The following is a 25,590-nucleotide window of genomic DNA, read 5'->3' on the forward strand; positions in this document are numbered from 1 at the left end:
GGGTGATAGGAAAATGATGACATATGCATATTTTTTTAAGTACAGTATATATAATGTATAAGTGAGAACGTGTGTGTGTGTGTGTGAGAGGACACTTCTCAATCTATATACTCAATGGCTTGAAATACAGATCTGAAATTTGGTATATAGAGCATTCAGACTTGTAGAAAACTTTTTAATCGGTTTTCACCGAGAAAAAAAGAGTTGCAAGGGGGTCAAAATTAAAAAAACATTGGTACTTGAGGGTCATCAGATGTTTATCTGTTTGTCAACTATTTCACGACTGCGCATGCGCAATCCTGAAAACTGACATCTTCTTTATGTTAAGAATAAGTAGGTTTGAAAACACTTTTTAATAATCGTGGCAAGTTGGTCTAATGGCTATCGTACTTGACTCACTGTCTTTAGGTTTTGGTTTCGATCTCGGCTTGAGTAGTTTTTCTTTTTACTTAGAAGTAAACTGTTTAGAAAAACATAATACTCGCATGCACACGTCTCAGTTTTTTCTACTACATTTTTTGAAGGAATTTAACGTTACGTTTAATACCTACGGTATTTCTGTTCACAATAAATAATAATTCTGCACTGATTAAAATATAATATTTATGCGTATTTTATGACCGGGTTAGTTTTTTGAAAAAGAAATCCAACAGAGTGCTCAATTAAAAGGAAAATCCGAAAAATAAGAGCGTATTTATATTTTGTATTTTGTGTACAGAAAATTGTTAGATGAGGTAAGTCATTGGTACCGTCGGTTTCAAGCCCAATAATTAGGACCGTTTAAGATATCCATATCAAGCTCTCTTCAGCCAATACTCATGAGTATTGGCTGAAGATAGCTTGATATGGATATATCTCATGAGTATTGGCTGAAGAGAGCTTGATATGGATATCTTAAACGGTCCTAATTATTGGGCTTGAAACCGACGGTACCAATGACTTATCTCATCTAACAACTTTCTGTACACTATATATATATATATATATATATATATATATATATATATAAATAAACGGTGGCCAAATGGATTTAGTCTTTGCTAATAATCAGAAATGGCTTCATTGCCATGTCCGAATCGGTTGACCGGTGTTAATCGTGACAGCAAAGACTAAATCCATTTGGCCACCGTTTATTTATATATATATATATATATGTGTGTGTGTGCACTGCATTTTTTTATTTTTACACCATCGTTCCTAGATTAATGTTCATTATAACCTGTGTTAATGAGTTCAAACAAAGGGCAAACCTATAATAGGCCTGGCAGCTATGCAACTAGAATGCACAACTACGAGAATGTGCACGTGGGAACCTAAATTGGCATTAAATAACAATTACCGGGAACATTTTTAGTCAGACGTGTTTTGTGTTATCCAGTAATTAGTTGCTTACAAAGTCTATAGCTGCTATTATTAGAAAACACCTTGCAGCCATGATAATTAACAACTTATTTCCAGAGATACGAATCAACAAACAAATAAATAACAAAAAAAAAAAAAGGAAATAGCACGAGAAAACAAGAATCTATTCATCAGAGATTAAGAACGTTTGAATCAATTTTATTCATGTTTCTTGGTTTTTTTTTTCTCTTTTCTTTAGTTAAATTCAGTAAATTTTACAATTCGTGCATTGAAAAAAAAAAAATGAAAAATAGCTGAAATAAACTGACAAACTTCTTGATTTATAAAAAAAAAAATATTTTTTAATTGAAATAAATAATTACATTCCAATTTAAAATCCCTTACTAGAAGTTTTTTTTTTTTTTAGTTTTGGTGTTTTATTTTTATTTATTTTTTTTCCTTTTGACTTTTCTCAGAAGTACAAAGTCCGTCCTCATGTTAATGCACGTAGAACTTTCTAGTTTTTTTTTTTGTTTGTTTTTTTTAGGAGGGGGGGGGGCAGCTGGAAAGGCATGACCTCGCCAAATATGAAGTTTAAAATATGTCGGCCAGAAGTATTTTGAATCCGAAATATTAATTAGTATTTCAACTTGAAAAAAAGTAAAAAAAAAAAAAAAAATTTTTTTTCAACATCTAAGCATATTTTAAAACAATTTGTTTATTCTATATTTTCCGTTTATTTCAACATGCTTCTACTGGCCACCACATTTTCAACTGAAAATTAAATTAATTAAAAAAATATATTAAAAATTATTTAATTTACTTGTTTAATTTTTATTTTATAAATTAAAAATATATAAATAAAGAAATGAATAAAAATAAACAAAATCAATAAAAAATGCAAATATATAATGTAAAAAAAAAAATATATATATATATATATATAAATGAAAGATAAATATATTTAGTCAGTTTTTTTTTTTTGTTTTTTTTAGATGTCATGTTCATGGTTTTGTAACTCGAAAAATAACAAAACGTTGGATAACAGAATTCAACAAGAGAAAATAAAATCTATTCTTCCCAATTCGGTAGCAGTCCACAAATTGAGTTTTTTTTTTTTTTTTTTTTTTTTTTTAAGGTACTGAGAGGAAATCTCACTTGCTAGTCGCCAAAAGTTGTAATAGAAGATACTACTCACACAAACGGCAACACCTCTGTTTTAGTCTGTCAGATGACGGGGTTGGAGAAGCAAAAAGAAGAAAAAAACTTTTCGAGATGAGTTCTTTCATTTTGCATGAGAGGTGAATGGTACCAATTCTTTCTTTTGCGAGTCATTTTATTTTATTTATTTTTTTTTTTTTTTTAGTAATAACAACGTTATGTGTATGTTCAACTAGAGAGAAATGGGTTGGGGAGAGGTAGGAAGATTGAGATAGAAGTTTCAAAAGAAATAGATTCCACTTTGGCCACGGGCAACGCCGGCTAACCCTGCTAGTTAAAAATTAAAAGAAATCAGTCTTATTGCATTTTGTCATTCTGCACAAGAACCAGTAAAGCAAGGGAGATATAATGGTGTGATGTTAAAAATTTTCTTATTTTGTTCAAGCGTGGGATGGGGCATCCTAATGGATGCCAGACATTCACTCGCTATCTTATCTATTCCAACTGAGAGATCTTTTTTAAGATTCTAAACGTCTCTTTAAACCCAAATGTTTTAATCTGGTTTGCACTTGGTTCACCGGGTGTATTTGCCAGGTAGTTTTTTTGTTTTTTTTAAAATTCTTTTTCATGAGTCCAGCTGGAATGAAGATCTTCCTAAGATTCCAATTTCCTTTCATGTCGTATACATAAGACTTTGGTATTTCATTATCTTTGCCCTCTCAGCTCTGTTTAACTTAGCGTCATTTGGAAACACTAACTTCTACTAAGGTTACTTCTTTCTACTTCTTTCCCCATATCAATATCAGGCTTCATAGCTCCGTTTTCCAGGCACGCAGCTGTAGGAGCTGCATGATCCTAGTGTATGATTTATTTCCAACTGAGCTCCAGTCTACGCCCCTCCCCCCGTCCTGACTTTCACGAAAAATACTTGTCTAGCTGAAAACACTATCAATAATTCCCCCCACTCTTTATCTGTGCTTAAACCTAAACGTAGATTCCATGAACAAAGCTTCTTTCTTAGAACTGCACACCTGTGCAACTCTGTTCCCGTTTCCTGCTTTCCAACTGACTACAACATGGTTGTCTTCAAGTCCAATATGAACAAATTCTTGATGAGCCGTTCTCTAAATTAATCCAATTTACTAAATTTCCACTACTAATGATGACTACGACGTTCCCTTTGACCAGTGTACACTCATTAACCCTTATCCTCGAGTGGCCTCTGGGCCTTCACAAGTGGCGACTCCTTTGTAAAATAAAAATAAAAATATATGTTCTTTCTGGAATATGTGCCCAAGATTCAACATCGTCCAATGAAGATGTTTACGCACTCCATTGTGTTACATCGTACAGTAGCCGTCCCCCAGAACCTCACAGCTCGATATCAGGTAGTTCACATTATCTACTTCTGTGTGGTACAACCTGCACTTGTTGCCATTGCTGAGACCACTCATCTTTTAAAAGTATTGGTCGCAAGACTCTATCTCGGGCAGCGATTATAATTCTCTCTTGATCATAGTGGAGGGATCCTCTTTTTAGTCAGTCTGGAGAACCTTTTTTATTCTTGAGTGAATTCACCCAGAAAATACTTGGCATGCTTGGTTGGCACATTCTTCCAGTTTTTTTTTTTTTTTTTTTTTTTGTAATGGAAGTTGTATTTTTGGTGACTCTTTTGGACTATTTTTGTAGCAGACTTGTTTTCTGATTCTATCTCATTTATAAAACAGTCTTGTCTAAAATGTCTGGCCAGTTTCATGTCCTGGTGGCTCTTTTTCATCCAGCTGTAAGTTTCATGGGATTAATGGCCTATCTCATGACGTCACTTCCTCTAGTGACGTCACTTCCGGTAACGAGTACCAGTGTTGGCAGTCAGAGATTGGCACGCGACCAAGCAGGTTGGGTGCACACGCCCCACCGTTGAGGAATGGTATCGCTCCACTTGCTTTGCTTGTAATCTATGTGAATACATGTTTCGTTCCTAAAAATCCTGGGTTTCCTTTCGTTTATTACCATTTAACCCCATAACAACCTATGTCAGTTGACTCACTCTCTCTGCCTGAGACCACTCATCTTGTTGTCCCTGTTTACAATGCCCCCCCCCCCCCACGGGACAGAGTAAGATACCAAGGTCGTTTTTTAATGTGGAGAAAAGGAACAAAAATAAAAATTGTCTCAGTCGTGAAGGATTTCTCCCCCACTGACAGAGAACAAGAAATTGAAGTGCAGCATCTGAAGAACAGATACTACGCTTTGATCTTGTCCCGGAGGCCACTCATCTTGTTGTTATTGCTGAGAATTCTCGCATTTTGTTTTGTTTTACTTCAGTTGAAGTTCTTAGAAATCAAGAGTTAGCTCCCTTCCCGGGGCAAACACTTTTTCTCTGTATGAGATACATAGATATTTGAATATTCCATTAAAGTTCTATTTTACATCTCAAACACTGAGTTAGAAAACGAGGTTGAGAACATAAATTTCCTCTCCCCAATTGACCATTTAAGTATGTTATAGTATGTCTTTCTTCTGGTCTCTTGGTCTTACCGGATTCCAGGACAAGAATTCAGCTAGTCTGGTGGAATATCCAGCTTCATGTTATTACTTAAGGTAACATCATTAAAGAGAAGGTGCACCATTCCTTGTAAAAGTCGCTGTTGGTTTGCCATATTGAGATCTTATTTGGGTCACAAATATTATGTGATTTTGAATATTTAGTCAGGGTTTACTTCCAAGGGAAAAGTATCCTTGTCGCAGGTTGTTGTGACAATCCCCTGTGCAGAGAAACCTTGGGTTTGTATTATTGTACACATAGATTCGAAAAAGTTTTCAAAAAAACAAATATATATCAAATAAATCTTATCAAAGGCAAGATAAGTTACTTTTCTACCTAACTGGATATGTGTTTAGTGTTTTTTTTTTATTCAATGTAACATGTTTATTCAGCTCGAAAAACATACAGTGTTTACCAATGTATTGAAAAGTTTAAAATGTCGCCTAACTCTCTCTTTAACACTGTAAGTTTGGGAAAAGGAGTTAAAAATAAAAAATTAGACAAAATACTGTTAGAAACTCGCTCGATATATGTTACCGTGACATACGCTGACATATATTCGGTGGGTTTTTAAGTGTTTTGTCTAGTTCTTTTTTATTTTTAACTCCTTTTCCCAAACTTACTGTGTCAAAGAGAGAGTCGGGCGCCATTTTAAATTTTCCAATACATCTGTAAACACTGTATGTTTTTCGAGCTGAATGAACATGTTACATTAAATAAAAACACTAAAAACATATCCAGTTAGGTAGAAATGAAACTTATCTTGCCTTTGATAACATTTATTTGATATATATTTGTTTTTGACAACTTTTTCGAATCTGTGTGTACAGTAATAGAAACCCCGAATCCTTAAACACTCAAGGATAGTGTCTAGTAGGCATCCAAGTTCTTTTCCAGAATGTTCTTGTTTTTAGATAAGTAATACATTTATTCCATTTTGCAATTGTTGATTAATCATTTCTTTCAAATTAGGCTCATTGGATGTTTAATTTCCTGTCCTGCATTGGCAACTTCCATCAGCTCCCTCCCACCACACCTCTCCGCATATTTTCTCTGCCTCCATTTTGGAATCTTTCATGGAACAATGGCGTCGACAAATCACGGAAATGTTTCCCTAATTATATGAATGATCTATCTCTTTTTAAACTTAAACTTTCTTTCCTTTCTGCTAGCTATTATATTGTGATCGACCCCTAATTCGCCTCCCCCCCTCTGTTCATGGGAATTAATTTCAACATAAAACCTAATCATCACCTTCGAACTTTGACTTCCTCTGTAAAGGGAAGTAACTAGGGTTTATGCTGCCCTGGTTTCACATTTTTTTTTCTCGTAAACTTTATCTCCCATTTATTTATCAAAGGTACAAGAAGAAAAAAAAAAAAAAAAAAAAAAAAAAAAAAGAGGCAGACCAAGAAGATATACCATTTAAAATCGCTGAAAATCATTTCTTCGTTTGACATTTTTAAAACTAAACATTGATCAGAAGTGACTTTTCCAGGGCATTCATTGTCAAATCCAAATATCAGCTGACATGATATTGTAAACAAACACAGACGGAATTTGATGAACGACATTATCATTATTATTTTTTATTTTTTTTTGCTAATTAGTCCACCGGGCAAATTATTCCTCGTAATCTATAATAATCAATAGAGGATTGATTCTATAATAATACATACGTAATCTGCTTCAATTAAAATATCATGTTTAAACATATTGTAGGATCAGGCAACGTCGAGCGTTCAGCTAGTCCAGCGGTTCTCAACTGGGGGCGAATCGCCCCCTAGTGGGCGAAAATCAAATTTTGGGGGGCGATTTTCAATCAATTTTATCTAATTTTATTTAAAAGGTTGAGATGTATGTACATTCACCTAACAATTTAATGGAACAAAACATACCATAAAAATTGAGTATAACTTAAAAATCCTATCTACAAAATAGCACGGCCCGTATCCTGCATAAGTACCAAAACCACACACACACACACACACACACACACACACACACACACACACACACACACACACACACACACACACACACACACACATTCATTCCATTACGTGAATTTACAAAAACAAAAACACAAAAAAACAGTTAGCGTTAATCAAGTTTTCATTATTATAATTGTTGTAAAATACTTTATTTGCATTAAATTAGTTTTCGTTTAAAAATAAAGTTTAATTATATAATATTTATTTGTTTATTAAAAGCTCAAAAAATTATATTGAGAAATAGAATATTGTTTTATGACCAAAAATTATAAGGGAGTCCACCAAGAAAAAAAAGAAGGGAAAAGGGGTCCATGGGTCAAAAAAGGTTGAGAACCGCTGGGCGCTGAGCTAGTCTATTATTAGATTTGGTATCTGTCTGAAGCCGGAAACTCGTTGAATTCGAATGGATCGCTTGAAAAAAAAAAAAAAAAAAAAAAAAACCCACACTTTTCACATCAGAATTGTACCACATTTTTAATTCTAACGACTGTGTGTCGTTTGAAAAAAAAGCATTTTTCATGCCATAACCGCATCACATATTTTTATTTCTAATAGCTGTGTGTCGTTTTTGGAAAAAGAAATTATTTTCATGTCCGTAACTAATTCCAACTGCAGCTACGTTGGAAAAAAGAACAAAAATCAAGCTTTCACATTACAAGTGCACAAAAGATTTTCAAATACTGTACTTGTATTCTATTTCTTCAAAATCTGTCATTCCGAAGAAGTCTTAAAATAAAAACGGAACGTTCACGAACATATAAATAACTAGCAGGGTGACCCGACGTTGCCCGGGATTGAATGATGATCAACGAATGTTTCACACTCCTATATATTTATTTTTATTGCCAATGCTCAAAACCGTGGGAGTATAGTGTAGCATCTGTTCTGTGGCCATGATACCATCCTCCCAAGTATTACCTCCTCCTTTGTAGTATATTTTCATTTATCAATATACTATCCTCCCAAGCATTACTTCTTCCTTTTTATTCTAGGAGGGGTGCAGTGGGATAGTATATCTTTTCATTCATCATGTCATCCTCTCAAGTGGCATTGATCGTAGGCAGGTTACACCGACTTTCTCCAAAGGAGGAAGTTCCTAGGGAATATCAAATTCACAAGCGATCACCAGTCACATGCATGTCCTGATCAAGAGATGACGACATTAGGTTTTTAAAGTTCTTGCAGGAAGGTATTAATGCCCTCTTACATACACCAGGGCTCTATGGACTAAATTTATATTTAGTTGACCTTTGACAACTAAATATTTTCATTTACTAGCCAAATAGAAACGTTACTAGCCAAACCCACGTGATTTTTAGAATATGATATCTTCGTACTGTGACGAGTAAAGTAAAGACTTTTCTGTATATTTTTAAATAAGTGTGATCTATAAATATAAAAGCAAAAATGTGTGTGTGTTCGTTTTTTGTGTATGTCCGCAAAAGGCTTTTTTTCCGCTTGGTTCTCGCTTGGCACGCTCATTCTTAAAACTTTTTATATCACATGTAAATCGTAATATCTACGAGTTAACAACGGGGGTCGCCTGTCTATTTAATTTGCCCGACTTTGAAAAGCTAAATATTCCACGATTTTGGATCACCGCGTTTTGATTCGGCTTTTTCGTATAAAAGCGAAACTAAGCTTAACACATCCAAAAGCAATCGGCTTTTATCAATGCGGAGTTTCTCCTTATATCAGACAATTGCTATTCAATTTAGACAATCCCCTTTTTATGGGGAGCTGGTCCTCCCCCCGCCCCGCAGTAAATGAAAAACTGCCCCACAGACATGTTTTGTTACTATTTCTTGGTGGCCGATCAGTCAACGTCGCACGATTTTTTTTTTTGCACACATTATTTTCCAACTTTGCCTCAAGGCTTCGGGTTCGATCCTTCCTACTTACCTACCAAAACATTTTTTAACCCCCCCCCCCCGGGGCAACGATTTTTTATTATTCTTTTGTTTTGATTTACCCAAAAGCACACACACCTCTAAACACCCAGGCAACGCCAGGTACCCCCGCTAATCTATAATATAAATCTCACTTGTCTGTTTAAATGTATGTATGTATGTTTGCCTAAAACTTTTCGACAAAGGTGATGGATTTTCATGAGATCGGTATAGTTTTGAAGCTTGACTCTTCGGACAACAATTATTGAAAAATTGGCTAAAAATATTAATTCCTTCACCCTCAACTGGGCACTTTTCTACAGGAAGGATGGCTTTTTTTTTTTTTTTTTTTCCTGATATTTTCGAAAGTCATTCCCTCTTTTCAATTGACTAGCCTTAATTTAAACCTACGTCACTTCCGATTTGGTAATGGGCGCAATAGCAAAGACGTCACTTTTTTTTCACATTCTTTTCCTCCTTCGTGGTATGAGTCTGCCTGCTACCACCTTTTTTATTTATTTATTTATTTATTTATTTATTTATTTATTTTGCTCAACACACACCTCCAAACACCCGGGCAACGCCGGGCACCCAGGCTAGTTCTAAATATACAACAAATTTTATGTTGATACTTGAAGGTATAAACATTCTGATTTCTTCAGATTTTTTTTTTTTTTTTTTTAAACAGCTTTCGTTAAAAAAAAGAAAGAAAGTATATTGTTCTATTAAACTTTTATTGTTTAAATAATTTAACTTTGTTCATTTTATTTTAAAAAAAAAGTTGAAAAGATATTTTTCACTCATTAATTAGCTTTGGAAGATTATCAGTGAAAGAAATGCAATCGCCAAAAGATAAGCATTTCATTATTTCTAGTCGCCATGTAGAGCCCTGATACAACACTTGCTATTTCCAAATGGTTACTCATCTGATATTGGCCAGGTTCGACGTTGCTTAACTTCGGTGATCTACCGAGAACCGATGTATCAATGCTGCGTATTATCATCTCAAGCTTTTTTTAAAATTTTTATTTACTGCAAGGTGATCTTAGATTTGTGTAGAGACTTCATATATTTGCTCGTAAGTATAATTACAGAACTAGAAGCCTTTACCATTTTTCTAATGCCTCGTAATTCGTGGCCTTGTGCCAGACTCCTATTTAATGATACCTTCACATGTGTTATACACGTGTGTAATGTCTCTTTGTTGTCGCTGAACAAATCGTGTCTACACGTTTGATTTCCTCTGCTCTCGAGGGATTCTTTCATCTTTTTTTGAGAAGTTTCACTTCCTCCAATCCTGAAGCAATCAGACGAGCACGGCACCAAATTGTCAGATTTGCTTTTTGTTCTGCCGACGTCCTGATAATCCTGTTAGTCTGAAGTAGTAATGCCTCTGGGGTAAGTGTCAGATCTTTAGCACATGCTGAGCACATCCTTATTGCTTTCGTGTGTGTGTGTGTGTGTGTGTGTGTGTGTGTGTATATATATATATATATATATATATATATATATAAAGAATAAATAACAAAGTTATATTGCAAAATTCATGATGTTGACCATCTTATAATTTATTCCTTTAATTCAGTTGACTTATACAATTCTTGACAATATCTGTTTCGTAGCACAAAATCAATCACTTAATTATTATATCAATCAGTGAATCTATTATGCCCTTAACTCATCAGAAGAAATGGCAACAATCAATTCGTCAAAAGGAATTGAAGTGTGATTTGACATGATTAAAATCCGAAAATTGGAAGAGAAGCTGCATATACCTTTAATATGTTTCCATTTACGCCATTTTGAATTTTATCAAACCATATATATATATATATATATATATATATATATATATATATATTATTTTTAAAATAGAATTATCCACTGACACATATTTCGTTGTCTACGACTCATCAGAGTGGCTGAAGGTATCTATTTGTTTCCCCACTCAGCAAGTTAGGCACAAGGCCGTTTTTTAACGTGGAGAGTGAAGGGAAGGGGGGACCAGTTCCCCCACCCCCTGAAAGGGAACTGGATAGTGACAATTGGTCTGAAGGGTTTCCCCTACAGTGATCAATGACTGATTGCTGCAAGAGCAATGGTCTTATATGTGGGGCTGCCTCCACATATGGTCTTTGATTGTAGTATCTGCTGGAACAGATACTACACAAGATATTTTGGTCCGAAGGCCAAAAAGGCCTGGGGCCGGGTCTGGCGCCCAACTGAAACGAGCGAGATTCGAAATTGGGACCCCATAGACAGAAGCGTAAACCTCTATCTATAGGCTATCTCGCACGACTGCTGGAATTAATCGCGTTTTTATGTAGATGTTATTTGTTTTGTTTTTGCAATACTTGTTTTTGAAATATATATCTATAAAAGTGAACGTGTCTGTGTGTGTGTGTGTCTGTTGGTCTGTCTGTGTACATTTTCCTTCAGTCTACAGACTAGAAATTTGATATTCAGGGTACTGAGATTTGGGAAAATCTGTGTGATCGGTTTTCGACCAGAAATTTCGCTGTTAAGGGGTCAAAGTTCAACGATTTGAACTTTGAGAACTCTACCAAACTCCTCCGACAATTTTGGGTCTAAACACTTGAAATTTTAGATATAGGTTCCTTGGGCATGGATCTAACTTAATAACTCGATTTGAGCCCAAAACAATAAATTTTAAGGGGTAATAATAGGGGTCAAAGTTAAAAAAATTGACCGTTGTTTTTTGTTTTTCTTTTGCTCAGCATACACCTCCAAACACCCGGGCAACGCCGGGCACCCATGCAAGTATATATATATATATATATATATATATATATATATATATATATATATATATATATACTAGCATGAAAATCCATGACGACATTTTTTGCTAAAAATTTAGATTTTGATTATTTTGACTGCTGTTCTCATCTTTGGAATCCAAACAATTATTGAATTAGAAAAAAAAAATTTGATGTCGTTAACGGCTGTTTGCTTGGTTGTTTCGTTTTAACAGCACATTATCCCTTTTCGGATTATTTAATGCCGAATCCAGTAATTTTTGAAAAAGTTTTTACGTTTCAAATTCTTTATATCTTCAAATATTTATTCGTGGTGTTTGGTTTGGTTGTTTTGTATAGAAGAAAATTGTTTTTGTTTTTGGAGAACATGATTGTGTTTTGAAAAGGAAAAAAAAAAGTACAATAGCATTAGTGCTAGGTGCATTTTACATCAGAAAGCCATTATCTTCAGACAGCCTGATCTGATAGCACTAGGTGTCGCTAAGCCACTAGGTGTCGCTCTCTTCCACCTTTTCCTCTACTTGTCGGTATCTCTTTCTAACGAGTGATGTTCATTTAATCCAAGAAAACATTACGATTTCAGTTGACATTAAACAGATTTACTGAGAATTTTTTTAAATCAAGAGAGACGGTGTATGAATTTTTTTTTTTTTTTTTTTTTTTTCTAAATTATTTTCTTAACATTTTTAGAGAAAGAGTGACTTTCTCTTCAGTCTCGGAATCAATATTTTAGTGTGTAGTTTGTTATTTGTATCTCTACCTTTATAGAAAAGTAACTTTGTGTATGTGTCTGTCCAAGTTCATTCTCTATGGACTCGGAAACGGCTGGACCGATTTAAAAAAAAAAATTCACACAGAGGGATTTTATGTGTCTGGGTGTGTTCTTGCATAGGTTTTGTATCAGAATGTGTTTGATAAGAATTGGAAATTGATGATTGAAAAAAAATCCAATTAAGGAAGGATTCAAATTCACAAAGCAGTTGGCCAGCACCATAGTGGTGGTCCTCGGGATGGTGACAAACCCCAACTTGGTGTACACCATCCCTAGGTGGGGATATTAATGAAGGCTGTACTAAATATAACCTTAACCTTGAAAATTGGTATGCACCATTCCTAGGTCAGAGACCATCATGTGAGATTTGGTCATGATCAGTCCAGTGGTGTGAGCTGTAGGAGAGTGTGTGTGTATATCTATAAATATAAAAGCGAAAATGTGTGTATGTATGTTCGCTTTTTGTGTATGTCCGCATAAGCCTTTTTTTTTGCCTGACTTCTCGGTTGACTCACTCCTTCTTAAAACTTTTTATATGCTCTCTAAATGATAATATCTATGAGTTACGAATGGGGGTCGCATGTATTTTTTCCAGATTTTTAGATTGCCGCATGTTACTTTCGTTTTTCAGTATAAAAAAGCCAAACTGAATTCGAATCGGGAGTTCACTGGCCCACAGCCAGGTGGTCTCCGGAAAGCGATGTAAACGTTTGGTCAATGTTGGCTTTTCATTGTCATATCAGGCAATTGCTTTCATTTGGACATTCCCCTAATAAACGGTGGAGCTGGTTTTCCCCAAAAGTTGGGTAAAAACAAACAAACCGGACTTTGACCTCGTTAAAAACTGTCCCGCAGAAAATATAAACTGCGACCTCATTATTTGATCTCATTAAGTAATTAAGTGCGGGCATCCGTCAGTTCTCTTCCTACTTAAATAAATTTAAACGTCTTTCAGTAACTTTTTCTTGCTGGCCAAGCGGTTAACGTGTCATGTTTTTTTTCACATTTTATTTTCCAACTTCGCCTCAGGGCTTTGGGTTCGATCCTACTAACTTACCAAAACTTTTTTACCCCTCCCCCCCGGATTTCTTTTTGATTTAAGAGCACACACACCTTGAAACACCCGGGCAACGTCGGGTACCCCCTAGTATGTGTGTATATATATATATATATATATATATATATATATATATATATATATATCTCATTCACATACAGTACTGTTTCGCTGCTTCACAGCTCATCAGTGCGGCTAAACAGCCTCAAGCCAGGATCGAAACCCAACTGCCCAAGTGACAGTCAAGGCTTCTTACCATTTTGCTATATGGCTGTTGCTGTGTGGGTCATGAATTAACAATGTCTTGACATCGTCCAAATGCCTCCACTCGATTTGTACACAAAGAGCATGGCTTACTATGCTAATGATAATTTGTATATCACTTCCCAATATGCTCAACTCAAGATAGGGAGCATTATAGTCCTCCACATACAATACTGTTTTGCTGTTTCACAGCTCATTAGTGCGGCTAGACAGGCAACTGTCCAGCTACACTGATGAGCTATATATATATATATATATATATATATATATATATATATATATATGCTATGGCCTTAATCTTGCAAAATTGTGTGAACCATCCCTAGGTGTGGAACCATCATCATCATACCAGATGTGAGCATGATTGGTTCAGTGGTGTGGGCTGTAGGAGAGTTGTATACACACACACACAAACGCTACTACTTTATATATATATAAATAGAGCTAATAGAGCCAGAGATGTCTCGTGACACCCTGCACTGAAGATTCCCGAAAGGATGAAACACTAGTGTCTGTAGGTATTTAATTATTATAGTAAAAAAATAATTATGACAGCCCCTTTAAGAAATTCGTTTCTTATCGTTAAGCACTTTCAGTTGAATTAAAAGTCGGTCAATTTAGCTCTTATGCGTAGATCATCGTATAACGATATAAAGTTATTGCAATATAATAATAATCTAATATATAAACGGTTATATGATGTCAATCTGTTTGTCTGTCCGTCTCTATATTTTCAAACTCTATCTCCTCCGAAACTAAAAAAGCCTCAAGTGATTGGATTTTTTATTGGCCGTTCTTTTATGGGTCTTTAGCCGGTTAAAATTGCTTTTATCAAAAATATTATAGCCGGTCAAAATTGAAAAAAATCGTTAAACATTTTGTACATTCATCTATGTTTTTTATTCGGTTTGTATGCATGTCATGTTGGTACAGCGGTAACGTCACCAGCTTTGAATGCTACAGTTTCGGTTTCGATTCTAGCTGATGGCACCTAAATACTTTTTTTTTTACTTTTGAAATCATGACTCTATAATAATATATACGAAATCTGGACAAATTAAAATATCATATTTAAGTGTATTTTACGCAAACCCAGCCCCCCCCCCCCCAGTATATTTTAATGTGATAGTAATAAATTGTAATATGGTAATATAACAAGTAATAATCAAACTTATGGAATATATATTCTCGGCAACAGGGTGGATAACGTGAGCAATTTTTTTTTCTTTCTTTAATTGAACTAGGGGAAAGTGCCGCTGAAACCATACCATGCAGCCAAAAGAAAAAAAAAAAAATTAAAACTCCAAACTAATTATTATATTTATAGCTTTTACCCATCCTGAGGCGGATACTGTATTAGTTGAGAATAAGATAATGAATTTTAAGGGTCAAATCCTGCTAATCTTACCCCTGCCACATTTTTTTTTTTTTTTTTTTTTTTTGTCTAGCACTTATTTTGTTAACTTCTAAAAAAAAATTAAAAAAAAAAAAAAAAAAAAAAAAAAAGATATGGATTCTTGTCAGTATTTGAACATTCTCAGTTCCAACCCGTTCAGTCCGGTTCTCTAGAACTCGACCCCCTTCCCCGCTGCCTCATTCCAGTACGTAGCCTCGTTGATATGAACATTTCAAACTACAACTCTGTAAAAGGCAACAGTTTTCTTTCGAATGAAAAGTACCCGTTTTTAAGTTAACATAGTTTTTTTTTAGTCTTGAGAATCCAAGAAAGTAATTAAAATAATTTATTTCACTTAAGTTGTACCGTTTCCGGGTCTGCGTTCAAAATGCACACCAATTGAATCTTGCTGCGTTACTAAATGGCGGCGTGTACATATTACTGGCAGGAAACATCTGCAGAAGCGTCGTCGTAGCTGAAAATGTCTGCGGTTCTCGTGAGAATTGAAGAATGGTAAAACAAGAAATACAATTACAGTTTTAAAAAAGAAAGTGTTGTCCAAGAATTAGGTTAGTATTACTATTAATACTAACAAAAAAATGTGCAACTTCCGGTCACGTATATTTTTGTTCGTGTATTACTATAAACTCCCATCCCTAAAAGGAAGGTGATACTTGGGAAGCTGATATCATGTCTAACGAACATATCTTTCACTAACCCCACCGGCTTCTAAAGAATTGGAACATTTTTTTTTTTTTTTTTTTTTTTTTAAATTTTACATGGTGGTCACCACTTATCAAGCCCTGGAGGCCACTCAGGGATAAGGGTTATTGCGTGTACAGTAATCAATGGAATGGATGTTTTACGGCATATCAACTCTTTTCAGGTTATTTAATGCCGAATCCAATAAGTTTGGAAAAAAATGTTATGCTTTAAGTTGTTCATATCCAAACATTTATTCATTTTTTTTTTTTTTGTTTTTTTTTTTAGAGGAAAATTGTTTTTATTTTTGACTTTGAAGAACATGATTGAGTTTTGCTAAACGAAAAGAAAAAAAAAATGAAGGTTGCATTTTAGGTCAGGGAGCCAATATCTTCAGAAAGCCTAATCTGGTAGCACCAAAAAAGTTCATTTTGCCAAATAAAAAGGTGAACGCATCAGAAGAACAGACCACTTGAAATCCGCGGCAAACAATGTCTTCTAAAAAAATTTGCATTTATATAAAAATGTTCTGTTTACTAAACCAGATTTTTTTTTTTTTTTTTTAAATAATTTATTTTAATACAAAAGAAACATTTTATTCTATTTTTCTATTAAAAAAAAAAAAGATTAAAGAAATCAAATATTTCATGAAGTAAGTAATTTTTATACTAAATATTACTATTATAATATATTACTAGTGGGACCTGTGGAAATTCCCCAGGGGACTGATTCATATGTGATATATTGATGTTGGCATTCTGTGTATGTTCAGCATAAATGGAGACGCCATGATATTATCGTAGCTCTTTTGGTAAAACTGCAAAAGTATTTATATAAGCTAGCAGGGACGCCTTGAATAGCCCGGTCGTAAAATACACCTAAATATAATATTTTAATTCATAAAGATTTAGTATATATTATAGTCAATTTTCTATCAATTTCTATCTAATGTTATGATTTCAAAAATTAAAGAAGATATCCATATGACTTGGGTTCATGAGATATAATCGAAACCGAAACCAACACTTATAAATATTTTTATCAAGAATTCTTCATAAGAACAAATGGAAATTCATAACAATTAAACGACAATCACTCAGAAGAAAAAATATGTAAGCGTGACACACAAAATAACACACGCTATCGTATTAATACATAATATAATCGTCATATATTGTAATACGATCTTATTGCAATATACAGGGTGGTCGCTAGAAAAGCGGGAAATTTGTCAAAGAACGATTTATTTTTACAAAGAATAATTTTTACAAAGTTTTTCAAAGACAAATGTTATATTATACTCATAGATACTCAAAATGTCGTCCGTGCACTTCACTGCAGCGTTTTAACCTAGAAATCCAAGCTCGTGTGGCGTTTTGAAGGGTAACTTGTGGGATATCATTCCAAGCTCTTGCCAAGCACAGTTTCAAGTCCTCACGTCGACAGTTCTGCGTCGCTTAATAACAAGCTCCCAGCACAGTAATCCATGACATTTAAGCCTGGACTTTTTGAGGGCCAATCGGTAACACGGCCAGACATTTTGTCCGTCCCCAAGTCGGATTTTCACTTTTGAGAAGAATTATCACCTTCCTTTGAAAATCTGAAAGCTGTTTCCTGCTGCTCCCGTCCATGATGTGGGTATCAAAATCTAAATCGAAGAAATCAATATGCAGATTGCACACGCATTCAAAAGAACCAATCAAAAAATAGCAATCACACTTTTTATTCATGATCTAAGCTGATCTTCAAATTTCCCGCTTTTCTTCCGACCACCCTGTATTACGATCATAATATATTGTAATATGATATGACAGTAATCTAATATATAAACGGCTATATATCTGTCTGTCGGTCTATCAGTCTCCATATTTTCAAAGTCTAAAAAAAGAAAAAAAAAATTAAAGAAATCAAATATTTTATGAAGACTAAATATTACTATTATAATACATACATACTATTATTGTAATATAAGTTAATATATAACAAGCTATATGCCTGTCGCCATATTTTCAATCTCTATCTCTTCCGAAACTAAAAGTTGCAGAGCGGCGCTAGGGGCCTCAAATGATTGTAGTTTTTACGGGCCGTTTTTTTATGGGTCTTTAGTCAAAATTGTTTTTGAGGGTTAAAAATGGGTAAAAATTCAAAAAAATCGTTAAACATTTTGTACATTCATCTTAGTTTATTTTTAATTTTTAATCGGTTTATATGCATGTCACGTTAGTACAGTGGTAACGTCACCAGTTTTGAATGCTACAGTTTCAGTTTCGATATTAGCTGATGGCACCTAAATACATTTTTCTTACTTTTGAAATAACAACTCTATAATAATATATACGAAATCTGGAGAAATTAAAATATCATATTTAAGCGTATTTTATGCCCGGGGAAAACCGCCCCACTCCTAGTATAAATTAATATGATGATATAACATTAGTTTTTTTGTGCATACGTAAGTATCAATTAATATTTATGTACTTAGTAAAATCCTAAACTAATGAACTTTATTAGAAATTATGGGATAAATAAATTAAATTAAAAACGGTGAAAAAATAGCATTTATTATTTGATGTAAAAAAAAAAAAAATCAAATATTATATTATAAAAATAAAAATGTCTACAAAACTTTTACATATTTTCTTTTATGTCATTTTTATTTTTACTTTTTTTTTTATTTTTACCAAAACAGGAAGTGCAATGTAGTTAGTGGAAAATTTTTATATGAATGCGATTTTTTTTTTTTTTTTTTTTTTTTTTTTGACACCATTTGCTGCAGAGTTAAAGTCGCCTGTTGTTCCGATTCACCCCAAAAAGTGCATTAATAATAAAATATGATTAAGTGCAAGTCTTTTAATCTTTTAAAACTCTTTAATCTTATTTAATCTTATTTTCGTTTTTCTATCTTTCAGGATCAGATTCTTCTTGTAGCCTATGTTGGGATTAACCATTAAGCACGTGATACCACTCAGACGCCATGCCTGTGAGTGGTATGGTTGACCAAACAACGCATTATTCGCCAGATGAAAACTATATCGGACATCACAATGGTGATGATACAACCTCTACTAACATTTTGCAGTCAGTAAAAGAACAGGTAATCATTTTTTTGCATTTGCTTTGAAGGAGGGGGGGGATTTTAAGTCACCACTTATCCTTGAACAGCTTTTGGCCTTAATATGCGTTAAAGAGATGGCTTATCAATTCAATGATAAAGAATATCATAAGAGGCTTGAAAATCAGCGGAATTAACAAAATAGTTATGAAGGCCGAATGCTATTTGAGGATAAGGATGAAAGAGATGGATTGCCAGTTGAATGATGAAGAATATTATGAGAGGATTGAAAATGATGAATGAAGATGGCTAATGACAAGCATCAGATTTGAAGACGACCATGTTGTAGCCTGCAAGGAAGTAGTTTCACATGTCACTATCATATCGGATAACTTTTTTTTTCTTTCTACTGGGCGGGGTCACCATTTATCAAGATTCTATGCTCACTCTAGAATAAGGGTTAATAATTGTTCGGTAGATGTTGAGACAGCATGATCAGTAATGGTGGAACTTGGGTAGGGCTTAATTATTTAAGAGAACTGCTCAACAGGAACTTATTTAGATTAGATTTGAAAATAACCATGTTGTAGTCAGCTGGGAAGCAGCTCCACGGTATTGTGTTCCACAGATGGGCAGATTTTTTATTTTTTATTTTAATGGAAATCACTCAAGACAAGACATGAAGCCACTTGATGTAAGGAGCTAACAAGAACGAAAGATGATTGTTGCAAAGACAGGAGATGCCTATTGACCTTAATTGACCCGCATCACAACCTCTTTAATCTCCTCAGTTGTCTCATAACGCCAGTCTCTAAGGTTTTTCTTGAGCTTAGGGAATAACCGAAAGTCACAGGGAGCGAGATTTGGACTATAGGGAGGGTGAGGAATTTTCTTGATGCCCATCTTGATCAAATAGTCTGTGATCTTTTTTGAGCATCCTTGAGACAAACTTCGTGCAAATCTTCCGCATCTTTAGTTCCTCTTGAATAATTGTGTGACAGTTCCTACACTGACGTCAAACTGTGCACTTATTGTCTCTATAGACACACGACGGTTCTTATCCATGAAATTCTTTATTTGACCAATCAATTCTGGTGTTCTGACTTTCTTACTCCTTCCACAGCTCTCATCATCCCTCACAGACTCCCTACCTTCCTTGAATCTCTTATGCCACTCCCAAACTGATGCTTGATTTATGCAATATGGTCTAAAAGCAGTTTGAAGCATTCCATATGTTTCTGGGCATTTTTTTTTTTCAAATTTAAAACACAATTTTCTTGCATATCGTTCTTCTAAAGTGCCCTCATATCTAGATTACATTTTTGAAATTCACCAGCTGTGACAATCAGGCTTTAGTAGGGTGTATTCCAATTTTCTGCTGTAGCTGTTCATTTGAACCTGAAATCATAAAAATTGGTCAGTCATCTCATAAGATGTATAGCAATAAGATACTGAATTTTCAAGAGTCTGCAACAATTTGAAATGGCTGTACAAAAAAGTCTGGAAACTTATTGAAGGCACCTCATGAATTGCTCTTTGAAACAAGACTCCTTGTCAAGGCCACTAAGAACAAAATAAAAAAAATTCATACAAACTGAAGAGTAATAGGAGTGGGGAGGACTTATTATCCATCAAATTCCAGAGAAGGTCAATGGCTGTTGCTTGAGATAAATTAATAGTAAACGGCTGTTGCAATAGTGTAAAATGAGTTACAACCATTATCGAAAGATGCAAAGAGTTATGAAGATTTCTTGTCACTCAGACTCCAGGGAACACCACTTATTATTCCATCCATAGCCTTGAACCATGCAGAGGCATAGGCCATCCACAACTTTGTAGATGCTTTTGTAGCGAAGAGTTATTTGGGGGGGGGGGGGCTGGTCCCATGCCCAACCTTCCCAGAAGGTTCCATACAGTGCGTAGCTTTCCCAAATGGTCACCCATCTGGTACTGGCCAGGTTCAACGTTGCTTGACTTCGGTGATCTGGCGAGAACCGGTGTGTCAACGTGATTGTGCCGTACGCCACTTATTATCAGCATGCAACCCACTGATAATAACTTGTCGGAAAATTTGTTGTGAGTAGATATTTACGAACTAGCGGAACCCGTGGAAATTCCAGTTTTTATTATTTACCAATTTGTTGATGCATAAATGGGATCTATTTCTCATCTCGTCTGTAGCTGTTGAAAGTAGCCTCCTTGTTTTAGGGCACAAGGAATTGAGTTAAAAATGACTTTTGTTCCAGGGGTTCAAATTATGCAGATTGGCTTGAACAGTTATCCCTACACTGATGTTTGCACAAGGATGAAGCGTATACAGATGTAGATAAGTAAATATTTTTTTTTAAAAATATATATATATATATACACTTCTGTAGAAATATATTTTCTTATAATATATACCAATCCTTATTTAAGAAGCTCAATGTGTGTGTGTGTGTGTGTGTGTGTGTATATATAAAAAAATTTTTTTTGATTCATCCAGCCTTGACAGACGTGTTTTTAAATATTCTCTCCAGTACTTTTCTTTTAATGATTTGGAATTCATTCCATTTGCGCTTTTTTCCAAGGAACTCTGCCTTTTGGATTTTTTTGGACCATTTGGAATTTACCCATTGGATTGAAATTTTAAATTCGACCGTTTTTGGATTTTACCATTTTTGGATTTTTACCCTTCACCGAACTGTCCATTCATGTGAAATCTTTTTATCATTTTTCTTTTGCCTCCTGTTCTCCTTACCTCACCCTTTTTTTTTTAACCAAGTAAGATCTGTGACTTACTTGTAGTTTCATTAAATACTTTTATATGCAAAATCCGATCCTGCATTTTGCTAATTCCTGCCCTCTGATGAGAAGGAGAGTATTTCTTCGAAACTCCACGGATTAAGGACTATCCACTTATCTTGTGTTTCCTTTTTTAAAATTAAATATGTTTTTAACTCTTTTTCAAGATGTCTTTTAACATGTTTTATTAATCATTTGTTCATATTATAAGCTCTATTTCCTTTTCGGTTTTATTGAGCTTTTACATCTGGCTGAGTTTATTTTACTTGTAAATATTAACTCTTTAATATTTATAATATATTTTAAGTCTACCATTTTGATTACCTTGGTAAACTTATTGTAATTTTTATTATATATATAAAGCAGGCCCACAGCAATCTGAAGCGAGAGCTTCGCAAAGTTTTAATTAATGGTCTTAACCATGACACACAGAGCTGGAAATCTCACACCTGTGAACGAGTGCTTTTGTCAAAAGCTGGCTATGTCAACCACCTTAAGTAGCACAAAACTCCTGTTCAGGTCAACTTTGCACCTATTAGTCTGAACCAAACGATCTGTTTAGCATGCAGAAAAGTTTGCAAGTCTACTGCTGGTTTGAGAAGACATGTTCATAGGAATAACCTTCAACCTCCAGAGGAAGTCAGCTCGATGGAAATTGCTCAATTTGTATGTCACGTCTGCTTCAAGATGTGCAAATCTGTGGCGGGAGTGCAGAGTCATCTGAAATTGCATGGACGACAAGATTGGAGAACTCAATGTGATGGCGACCATCTGGAAAGCTGCAGCAATCATCATATATATATATATTACTAGCAGGACCCCTGGAATTTCCACGGAATGAGAAATATTTTTAATCAACAAATATGTTTTGATACATTTCTGGATGAGTGTTTTGAACAAAAAAAAAAAAAAAAAACATTAACAAGCAGTAAATATAAGCTTATTAACATTTCTATGAAAATAATATCCATTGTATTTTAAATATAGAACTGACCCAAATTAGAAAAATTAATAAATACTAACAAATACTTATAAAGTAATATTGTGCTACATAGTTTAATACAAATAATAAAATCATGTTGTAAGAGACAATTTTTTAATTCACTCCTTCCATCTAGCACCTTGGCAGACAATGTTTTTTATGGCACATTTTTGGGGCTCCTCATGATTTAGTTCTATTTGCAAACTCACCATAGAGCAATTTCTTTGATAGTCTGGACGGATCCATTCTATGGGCCTGGCCTGCCCGATGGAGGCAGATGATGGTGGTCTCAACGCTGGTTACTGAGGCTCGATGCAAAACATCCAGGTTAGGTGTGTAGCTCCTCTTAGGGATTTTTAGAATTTGCGGCAGTTTGTTGTTGTTAGGTGTGATTGAGACAAGTTTCAGGAAACGAGGGTTTTCAAGAATGCAGCGTTTCGATAACAGATGTACTTGCACTTTATTCAATGCTTCAGCAATTTCGAGCACCAAAAATAATAAAATTATTCTGATTTAGAGAAAGTAACTTTTTTATATTCGTATTATTTGGATTCATCGGACTACTGTTCTCATCTTGAGTGTGATTTTCACAACGTTTCGGTCGATGTAACCTCCAACCATCTTCCGGTATATCTTGTTGACCTCTGGAATGTTTCTGAACTTGGGAATTTGGACGGAATTTCAAACGGGACACTTTATTTACTTCACAAGGGTAGCGTGCTCTTGTTCCCGAAGTCATGATTGGATAGAGGTCCTAAGTAATTCGCAATTGTATTTTTCGGTCGCCCACACTGAAAATTGAACCTTTAACTTTTAGGAGAATATCACTTTCACAATTGATTTTTCCAGTGTGGGTAACCGAAAAATACAATTACGAATCATTTAGAACCTCTATCCAGTCATGACTGACGGAACACAAGCATGCTGCTCCTCATAAAGTAACTAAAGGGTTTCATGCGAAATTCCATCCAAATTCCCAAGTTCAACAGAAACATTCACTACGCCTGAAAGTATCCTGTACCTCTACAAAGCGACCATTCGCCCATGTATGGAGTACTGCTGTCACATTTGGGCTGGTGCATCTGCTACCATTATCGAACGATGAAAGCTTTTTCTTTCTTTTTTTTTCTTTTTTTCTTTATTTTTATTGCCAGTTTTTCGATATTTGTAAGTCTGAGTACTTTCCAGTCCTTCTGGAAGGTGAGATTTATATTACAGATAATAAACAATAGTAATCAAATAATGCACAAAAAATAACAGAAGTAAAAAAAAAAGGATAGAATGAGAACTCTATAGTAAACGGCTGTTGTGATAATGCAAATTCATTTGCATATCCAAAGAGGTAGAGAGTACTGGAAATCTGGGGAGATATACCTGGAGAAGGTTGGCAGTTACATCAACTGAAACGTCACACAAGATGAGAACTGTAGTCTGATGGATCCAAATGATATGAACAACTAATCCTCATCTCAAAAATTCAGAAACTTTTTTTTTTTTTTTCATCGTTGGTGTCTAATTTAAATACACGCGTCTGTACATACCGTGAACACACATGTGAATTAGATGACAAAATAACAACACTCTTGTGTTTCAGACAGAAGCGTGAAAGCGACCAAGAAAAATGGTGTTTCAGACAGAAGCGTGAAAGCGACCAAGAAAAATGATGTTTCAGACAGAAGCGTGAAAGCGACCAAGAAAAATTGTGTTTCAGACAGAAGCGTGAAAGCGACCAAGAAAAATGGTGTTTCAGACATAAGCGTGAAAGCGACCAAGAAAAATGGTGTTTCAGACAGAAGCGTGAAAGCGACCAAGAAAAATGGTGTTTCAGACAGAAGCGTGAAAGCGACCAAGAAAAATGGTGTTTCAGACAGAAGCGTGAAAGCGACCAAGAAAAATGGTGTTTCAGACAGAAGCGTGAAAGCAACCAAGAAAAATGGTGTTTCAGACATAAGCGTGAAAGCGACCAAGAAAAATGGTGTTTCAGACAGAAGCGTGAAAGCGACCAAGAAAAATGGTGTTTCAGACAGAAGCGTGAAAGCGACCAAGAAAAATGGTGTTTCAGACAGAAGCGTGAAAGCGACCAAGAAAAATGGTGTTTCAGACAGAAGCGTGAAAGCGACCAAGAAAAATGGTGTTTCAGACAGAAGCGTGAAAGCGACCAAGAAAAATGGTGTTTCAGACAGAAGCGTGAAAGCGACCAAGAAAAATGGTGTTTCAGACAGAAGCGTGAAAGCGACCAAGAAAAATGGTGTTTCAGACAGAAGCGTGAAAGCGACCAAGAAAAATGGTGTTTCAGACAGAAGCGTGAAAGCGACCAAGAAAAATGGTGTTTCAGACAGAAGCGTGAAAGCGACCAAGAAAAATGGTGTTTCAGACAGAAGCGTGAAAGCGACCAAGAAAAATGGTGTTTCAGACAGAAGCGTGAAAGCGACCAAGAAAAATGGTGTTTCAGACATAAGCGTGAAAGCGACCAAGAAAAATGGTGTTTCAGACAGAAGCGTGAAAGCGACCAAGAAAAATGGTGTTTCAGACAGAATCGTGAAAGCGACCAAGAAAAATGGTGTTTCAGACAGAATCGTGAAAGCGACCAAGAAAAATGGTGTTTCAGACAGAATCGTGAAAGCGACCAAGAAAAATGGTGTTTCAGACAGAATCGTGAAAGCGACCAAGAAAAATGGTGTTTCAGACAGAATCGTGAAAGCGACCAAGAAAAATGGTGTTTCAGACAGAATCGTGAAAGCGACCAAGAAAAATGGTGTTTCAGACAGAAGCGTGAAAGCGACCAAGAAAAATGGTGTTTTAGACAGAATCGTGAAAGCGACCAAGAAAAATTGTGTTTCAGACAGAAGCGTGAAAGCGACCAAGAAAAAT

General features: G+C 35.0%; 1 protein-coding gene across 36 annotated transcripts in view; it reads left to right on the forward strand.

Annotated features, from left to right (window-relative positions):
* Positions 1-25,590, forward strand: part of LOC145266600 (splicing regulator ARVCF-like) — a 494,180-nt gene that overhangs the window by 153,732 nt on the left and 314,858 nt on the right. For 28 of the 36 annotated variants that reach the window (XR_013864759.1, XR_013864755.1, XR_013864758.1 and 25 more), the window contains exon 2: positions 18,811-18,995. Coding sequence is in view for 10 of the 36 variants with exons in the window: in XM_080122458.1 (XP_079978584.1) it covers positions 18,876-18,995 (120 nt within the window). In the remaining 26 variants the exon portion in view is untranslated. Of the gene's footprint in view, positions 1-2,478; positions 2,643-18,810; positions 18,996-25,590 lie in introns of those variants that run through there. The other 8 variants (XM_080122477.1, XM_080122464.1, XM_080122466.1 and 5 more) reach the window with 5 other exon arrangements.

The sequence above is a fragment of the Euprymna scolopes genome, chromosome 41 (genome assembly GCF_053919585.1).
Source record: "Euprymna scolopes isolate OS-2025 chromosome 41, ASM5391958v1, whole genome shotgun sequence".
Classification (NCBI taxonomy): Eukaryota; Metazoa; Mollusca; class Cephalopoda; order Sepiida; family Sepiolidae; genus Euprymna; species Euprymna scolopes.